The sequence below is a fragment of the Pygocentrus nattereri genome, chromosome 5 (assembly GCF_015220715.1).
Source record: "Pygocentrus nattereri isolate fPygNat1 chromosome 5, fPygNat1.pri, whole genome shotgun sequence".
NCBI classification, from domain to species: domain Eukaryota; kingdom Metazoa; phylum Chordata; class Actinopteri; order Characiformes; family Serrasalmidae; genus Pygocentrus; species Pygocentrus nattereri.
Genome location: NC_051215.1, coordinates 2839290 through 2847641, shown reverse-complemented (window position 1 = coordinate 2847641; position 8352 = coordinate 2839290). Strand labels below are relative to the sequence as shown.

At 43.6% G+C, this 8352-nt stretch overlaps 1 protein-coding gene across 2 annotated transcripts; it reads right to left on the bottom strand.

Annotated features, from left to right (window-relative positions):
• Positions 1-269: 269 nt before the first annotated feature.
• mtres1 (mitochondrial transcription rescue factor 1) lies at positions 270-5947 on the bottom strand. 2 transcript variants are annotated; one of them, XM_017718262.1, is made up of 4 exons: positions 5864-5947; positions 3260-3688; positions 1637-1709; positions 270-697 (listed from the first exon to the last, which is right to left on the bottom strand). In XM_017718262.1, exons 2-4 carry the CDS (start codon positions 3658-3660, stop codon positions 515-517), a joined length of 657 nt encoding a protein of 218 aa, XP_017573751.1. In that variant the 5' UTR covers positions 3661-3688; positions 5864-5947; the 3' UTR covers positions 270-514. The 2 variants fall into 2 exon arrangements, with proteins under 2 accessions (XP_017573751.1, XP_017573750.1); XM_017718261.2 differs by having other exon boundaries at positions 5713-5926.
• Positions 5948-8352: the final 2405 nt, after the last annotated feature.

The window sequence follows — 8352 nt, the reverse complement described above, 5'->3', positions numbered from 1 at the left end:
ATTTAAGTGCAGATCAAAACTATTAAGTAACCAGCAGAATTAGGAGTTACACAAACAGCCGTGACACGCCCACTTTACTAAACCATCTAGTAGATAATTAATGGCACTCTCTCAAAAATACCAGTAGAAGAACTAAGACCTTTTCCATAAGCCTTATCGAAGGCTCTATTAGAGGTATTAGATGCATATTAGTAGCAGAAAACATCCCCCTTCAAAACAAATAAACAAACACCAGTACCTGTCAGCCATAAATGCACCTACACAGTTTCCATGATCAGATTTCGGCATTATATTAGGAACAGAAGAGCCTAAAATTCCTGGTGAAGCTGCAGTTTTGTGAGAAACTCTGTAACAAGGCAGCTGGAAGATTAAGGTTGTGCTGAAAAGCAAAAATTACTCCTGGTAAAAATGTTCTCGTGTCCTTTTATACTAATTTCATACGTAACTGGAGCGACACGTGGTACAAATTTTCATTTTAACTGCCACAACCCAAAAATCTGTTCACAGGCAACTTTTATTCCTTGTAGGTCTCCTGTTTGGGAAGTCGGAGATGTTTCCAGCTCCTCACTATGACCTTCTGTTTGTCTCCGTCCTTGGTTTCCCCCAACACTTTCTTCAGAATGACTCTCTTTAGTATGACCGTGTCCAGCTCTTTGTCCTCTCCCATGATCAGGTCCAGCGTATCTCCCACTTTTACCTGCAGGTGGAGCCAGACGTTAAGGAAGAACATTGAAACCAGCCTTAGCGGATCATCTAGAGCTCTGATGAGGATCCTGGGAGGAAGCTCACAAAGCAGGGTTTCTCAGATTGGCAAACTATTCTAAGCCAAAAGTAGGAATGTTCCTCAGCTCTTCTACTGGACAGGCCTAACTCTGGGACTAAAGGGGAATTCCACAGATTTTGCAAAATTTCTGCATAACTGTTGAGATGTGAACACAGACGTTCAAAGTGGCTTGATGTGAAACGCACAGTAAGTCAGAGCTGTTCACAGTGGTGGTGATAGGAACCAGATGTCCACCTCTAAAAGCTCCTCACAGAAGTTTCCTAGATGAAATGGTTCTGAATTCACTGCCTGATGCCTGAGACTTGTTTTATGACGGTTTAGAGAGAAGATTTTAGTCTAAAACCTATTTTTAAAAGCCATTCGTGGTGGAGAGGTACATGCGGGCAAAATCGTCCTCAAAGAAGACGTATTTTTTCAGATTGTGTTGTAGCCATGATGACCCCTGGTTCCTATCACCACCACTGTAAAGACATCTGAGGAGGCAAGTTTCTCCACAATGACTCACTTCACGTCAAACCACTGAATGACTGTTTAGGCCTCAGTGAATTAATTATGGGAACATTTTGAAAAATCTGTGGAATTCCCCTGTAATTTGTTCTGTTCGTTTGAGAAACAACCACCAGCATCAAACAAAACTGCTTAATCTGTTCTCCTGGAGATCCTACCACTCCTCTAACCCCACTGCATTCTAATATTAACATTTCTGGAAATCTTTAAATACTACAACTTGTTCTAATGTCATTTTAAATGATGCTGGATGAATAATTACTTGCTATGAAACAGCTGGAATGATTTAAAACAAGCTGTGAAAATATCTGCTGTAGAATTTCCGCATTTGAAGGATTTACTCACAATTTTATTCTTCTTTACAAGCTTCTGTCCGTTCAGTCTCAGCTTGTTGTCGTAGAAAGCGTCCTCAATTTTACTGAAAGGAAGACAAGCAGACTGTCAGGTCTATTTAGTAAGTATTTACCTGCGGCACCTGACAAACGCCAGCCCAAATCACCAAAGACATCCGCCTCAGAAACTTCTTCTTTCGGCTGCTCCCTTTAGGGGTCGCCACAGCGGATCATCTGCCTCCATCTTGCCCTATCCACTGCCTCCTCTACTTTCACACCAACCATCTCCATGTCCACCTTCACTACATCCATAAACCTTCTCTGAGGTCTACCTCTTCTCCTTCTGCCCGGCAGCTCCATCTCCAACAATCTTTGCCCAATATATCCACTATTCCTCCTCAACACCTGTCCAAACCATCTCAACCGGTGACACCTAATACAGCAGAATATAATAAGCAGATCTGAACGGCCTTAGAAACGAGAGTCACTCCAGTCAAACATGGCAGAGGGAGAAACACACTGCCATAATAACACTGCATCTCTGAAGCTGTGAAAATCTGCATGAGAAGGAAAAATAAGTTCTAAACTTTAGTGTAAATTAATGTAGTGGGATTTCATTCCAAGTCATTTTGGAGCATTTCTATTGGTCCTTTCATGATGAAATGTTTCCAAATGGTGTAAAAACCCATCACCCGTTGTTTCTACTGACTTAAAATAAGGCAACTCATTATATGATCATTTCCACTGATTTCTCAGAAATTCTACATAAATGTTTGAGATGGAAACGGAGCGGTTCTAGATAAACTTACAGAGTCAGAGCTGTTCCCAGTGGTGGTGATGGGAACCAGACGTCCCCCTCTAAAAGCTCCTCACAGAAAGTTCCTACATGAGATGGTTCTGAATTCACTGCCTGATGACTGAGACGCTGTTTTATGAGAGTTTTGGCTTAAATGTATTTTAATCCATTCATGGTGAACAGGGGTACAGGTAGCGTGTTGTAGCCCCCCCACTATTTCACCATCAGCAACATTCCATATAAAAGCTCAGAAGACAGACACACACACACACACACACACACACATTATATATATATATATGGTCAGTTCATCATGAAATCTTGACACATCAGGGCAACTGACCATGTACCCTGGAGAGGAACATGCAGGACGCTGTGAGGTCCCTAAATAGTCCCTAAAGATTTCAGATTATTCTTCCATCATCAACACTCCATATAAGCTCAGAAGACTCGTGTAGGTTCTCTGGAGGTTCTGGATGGTAAATAAAGTGTCTATATCTGTGTTGTAGTCATGGCGACGTCTGGTTCCCATCACCACCACTGTAAAGACGTCTGAACCATCTCACACCAAACCCTCTGAATCTCTCTGTTTACACCTCACACAGTGGATTATGCAGAAATTTTGAAAGATCAGTGGAATTCCCCTTTAACAATTTTGGTCTTCTTATGTTTCCCAGAGTGTCCTGAGAGTACTCCCACACTTCCATTCTCAGGTCAGATGTTTTACAGAATGGACATGGAGTTTTTGCGATTTACTCCTGGCCCATGACTGTGAGGTCCTGTTCATAAGAAAACCTCACTGCTTTTAAAGGATTCACAGCATGTCCAGCATCCACTTACTGTCTAGGGATGTCCAGCCCAGCCTTCATAATGAGGTCAAAGCGGAAGGACTGAACTACTTTCTCAGAGTCTTTGTAGTCTTTAGGCAGGCCGGGGTCATCCTGAAGTTCATCCTCATAGTCGCTAGCCTCCTCGTCATCTTCGTCCTCCTCCTCTTCCTCCTGAGCGGCTCCGTGCCTGCCTTTCTTTCTGGAGCTCTTGAGCCGCGTCTGTTGGAGCATCCAGCTCCGTGGTCCGTCCCATGGTTTGGTCAGCGCCGCTGACCGCTGAGCCAAAGGGGCGGCCGAGCCCCACAGCTGGCGGGCGTGCAGCGTCCGTGGGCACCACGGCGACAGCAGCTGGAGAGAGTTCAGTCGCCCCAGCTGTCGCAGGGTTAGCGCCTGCACGGATAGACTCTGCATGCCGCAAGACCTGGCAGAGCCCTGCTCACTGAAATACACACACAGAAACGTGAACATAAGTTTATCACATATGTGACCTACAGACACGGGCAGACGTCATTCATACAGCTGACAATAGGAGTTTTAGCCACCTTGAAGCCCGGCTTATCTGTATATCTGGATTTTTGTCCATTTTTACAGACAACAGTTTGACACATGGGGCAATATATACATATCGCTGCTGTCGGATCAAAACCTCGTATCTCCTCGTAACTCTTAAAGACCCAGAACTTCAGACCCAAAGTTTCTGGAGTAAAGTGGAGGGTAATATGTACATCAGATTTCTGGCAAAAAAAAAAGTTCTTTAATAAAGGCAATGGTTCTGTTTAGAACCATGAGCTCTATGGTATATAGAAGCTTTTGCATGCTTAAAGGGTTCTCTGCATGGTGAAACGGTTAATGTGCTGTATATGATTCAATATAGTTCCAAGCTTGATACACACACACACACACACACACACACACACACACAAATATATACATACATACACACACACACACACACACACACACACACACATATATATATATATATATATACATACATACATACATACACACACACACATATATGTACACAATCTGAAGAACCATTTCACCTTGCAAAGAGCCATTTAAGCAGGAAATGGTTCTATATAGAACTCATGGTTCTAAACAGGCCTTCATAATGAAGCTTTTTTTAAAGTGTGCATGTAATTTTCTGCTGCATATAATTTCACATTCTCTCCCGTTGTTTGTGTTGTCAGTAAAAAACAGTTTATTATTAAATATTAGGTTGTGGACAAGCACAGACTCAAGTTCACCTTAATAAATAACCTTAAATCAACCAAATGTGAAAGTGCAGAACTCTGGAGGTGAAAAATTCAGGCCCCAGTCATTAAAATGGACTTGGATGATCTGAATTTACGGCATTTATCCAAGTTGGGGACGGTGAATAATCAGACGGTCAAAATCCCCCCCAGACTACAGTGCAAGCTTCAGCTCACAGTCAGTGATGTAAATCAGTCAGTCTACAGCACAAGCAGAACCTGACGTGTGTGTGTGTGTGTGTGAGGAAAAGCTTAGGCAGGCTGCTTACTGCACTTTTCCATTGAACCTTAAAGGGACGCTCCACCAATTTTTAAAAAATTCTGCATAATTAAGTGTTTAAAATGTAAACAGAGGGGTTTGGTGTGAAATGGTTGGCTGTAGAGACTCAGCTGTCTTTACAGTGGTGGTGATGGGAACCAGGGGTCGTCATGACTACAACACAGATATAGACACTTTATTTACCGTCCAGAAACACCAGAGAACCTACACAAGTCTTCTGAGCTTATATATGCTAAAGAAATGATGGCTTCTGAGGGCTTTGGTGTGAGATGGTTCAGACGTCTTTACAGTGGTGATGGGACAGTGATGAGACAGTGATGGTAACCAGGCGTCGCCATGACTACAACACAGATATAGACACTTTATTTACCATCCAGGACCACCAGAGAAACTACACGAGTCTCCTGGTAAAATAGTGGAATAATGAGTTTTCTTTGGGGACTATTTTGCCGCACAGCGCCCTGCATGTCTCCCTCCACCATGAATGGAGTTGAAGTTCTCTAAACTCTCATAAAACAGCGTCTCAGTCATCAGGCAGTGAATTCAGAACCAGTTCATGTAGGAACTTTCTGTAGGAGCTTTTAGAGGGACGTCTGGTTCCCATCACCACCACTGTGAGCAGCTCTGACTCGGTCAGTTTATCTAGAACAGCGTCTCACACCGAACCGCACTGAATGACCCTGTTTACATCTTAAATATTTAGCCATGTACAGTTTTTTTGAAAAATCGGTGGAGTTGCCCTTCAAACGCAGCCGTAAAGGTTCATTCGAGTAAGAGGTAGATCGCCGCTTTAGCGTCGCCTGAGACACCATCACCCCACCATCTGACACAGTGGAGCTTTAATAAAGCGCTTATAAACAGGGACACTGTGTAAAATCGCTTATACGAGCTTATAACTCGTAATTAAAAGCGCAGAATACGAACCAGCTCCGAACCTCGACTGACAGCCCGACTTATCCGAGCCTCGAACCCAGAAACTGCCCAGTCAGTCAAACGACGCTGAATATCACTGCGCCGCAAAACCTGCAAGCAGAGACATTTGGTTAAATTAAGCCTCAAACATGAGATTTTATACCTTATTTGATTTAAAAACTCTTCTTTTGCCGTTTCACCCAGGGTTTAAAAAGTAAATAAAGGGGCAGCTACTGTTAAAGAACCGTTTCCCCAATATCGCCACCTACAGGCCGGAGGGCTGAACTGCACGTGACTGCATGAACGCAGTACAACCGAGACCCAAAAGTTAAGATACCCTTGTTAGTCTGACGTGGTGGTGGTGGTGTGTTAGTGTGTGTTGTGTAGGTCTGAGTGGATCAGACACAGCATTGCTGATCAGACACCTCAGTGTCGCTCCTGGACTGAGAACAGTCCACCATCCAAAAGTATCCAGCCGACAGCGTCCTGTGGGCAGCGTCCTGTGACCACTGATGAAGGACTAGAGGATGACCAGCACAAGCTGTGCAGCAGCAGATGAGCTGTCGTCTCTGACTTTACATCTACAAGGTGGACCGACAAGGTAGGAGTGTCTAATAGAGTGGACAGTGAGTGGACAAAACTGCAGCAACACTGCTGTGTCTGATCCACTCGCACCAGCACAACACACATTAACACACCACCACCACGTCAGTGTTACTGCAGTGCTGAGAATGACCCACCACCCAAACAGTACCTGCTCTGTGAGGGTCCATGGGGGTCCTGACCACTGAAGAACAGGGTAACAGAGTATCAGAGAAACAGATGGACTACAGTCTGTAACTGTAGAACTACAGAGTGCAGCTATACAGTCAGTGGAGCTGATAAAGTGGACAGTGAGCGTAGAAACGAGGAGGTGGTCATGATGTTACGCCTGACCGGTGTAGTTTACGTTAGTCACGGTGTAGTGAACATTTTGAACATGTAGGCTTGTAAACAGAAGGAGCTGAGTGCTGGAATGGGCTAAGATTTTCCTCATATATCAGGAAAGCGTCGGTTCAAATCCCATCAAGGCCGCAGGCATCAGCAGCTGGTAGTCCCTGAGTGTTAAACGCCACCTCTCCCTGAGCCTCATGGCACTGTGCGACATTCCCATCCTGCAGGGCAGCTTTTGTAATGACCTGGGTGGCTGAGATGTGGCCCTGTAGTGGCTCTGGCAACCACATCTGGCCCACTCCTGTGCCGTCATTACATGTGGTATGTGGGCCGTTATCTGGGTCACCTGCATTAACTGACCTTTCTGGGGATGCTGCTGCTGCACAGACTCAGTCTGTTTAATTATAACCATTGCTTCACCTGCTTTTCCCATTTCCAGTGGTGGACAGTAACTGAGTAACTGAGTAACTGTAATGAGTTTCTGTACTTTAGTATTTTTGGTGTATCTGTACTGAAGTTTCTCCGTTCTGGACTTTTTCCTTTCACTCCACTACATTTCAGAGTCTAATATCCGACTTTTCCCCTCCTACATTTTGAGAAATCTGTGGTTCCTTTTGGTTTCTGTGTGTATAAAAACGTCACATGTCAAAACGAAAGAAGCGCAAAGCCAGAGCACCAATCAGGGCCCAGCGGTCACTTTGTTTAGAGCTGGTTTTGACCTGTTGGTCATACCGACCCAGTGCAGCACGCGGTTCAACGTCAGCGCAGCAGCGTAAAACTTTGGGAGAGTCTGTTCAACATAAATGATGAAGTAACCTAACTTTGTGTAAATAGAGCACAATATAGAAATATGTCCACATATGCAGTCGAGACTGACGCGGCTTTTTTCTGAATTTCTACAAACACCATTTCATTTTATAGTAAATGAGTTTGGGCTGGTTTATGTTTATGAACAGACGCCTACAGATCAACATAGTAAAGGAGCTCATCTGTGATCCTGAGTTTAAAGCCAGTTTTTATTCAACTTAAACTTGGAACTAAGTTGTAAATAAATCTGAAACTGAAACTTTGCTTGTGTGTAAAAAGTGATTTCAGAGCTACTCGGTTCTCCCTGATGGAAACTGTTTACCTTCAGTGTTTTGTGCTTCTGATCATTTTAATAGACGTCAGCGTCACTAATTAATGACGTTCTATTAAAAGACTGGTTTACCAAGAGAGACGCTGGAGGACTTTCACCTGAAATGAGTTCATGAAGCCAGTCTGGTTATAAAAATGATAACAGGACATCAGAGCCAGAATTCCTCTTTTAGTACTTTTACTTTATACTTAAGTACATTTGAAGGGAAATACTTTAGTACTGTTACTCAAGTGGAGGTCTAAAGGGAGGTAATATTTTACCTTGGGGGTCTCAACTTTAACTCAGGTACATGGTTTGTGTTCTTCGTCCATCGCTGCCTGTTTCTGTATATTAATATTTTATATTAACGCTGTTTGCTGTCCAGTGCGGTCCAGAGGAGGATGGGTTCCCCTTCTGAGTCTTGGTTCCTCTCAAGGTTTCTTCCTCTTGCTCTGAGGGAGTTTTTCCTATAATAATTCTACTTCAATGAATCTTCCATAGAATCAGACACTCTCAAACGTCCTTTAACAAAGACAGTGGTTCTCTATAGAACCATGGATGCTCAAAGAACCCTTTGCATGCTAAAATGGTTCTTTACATCG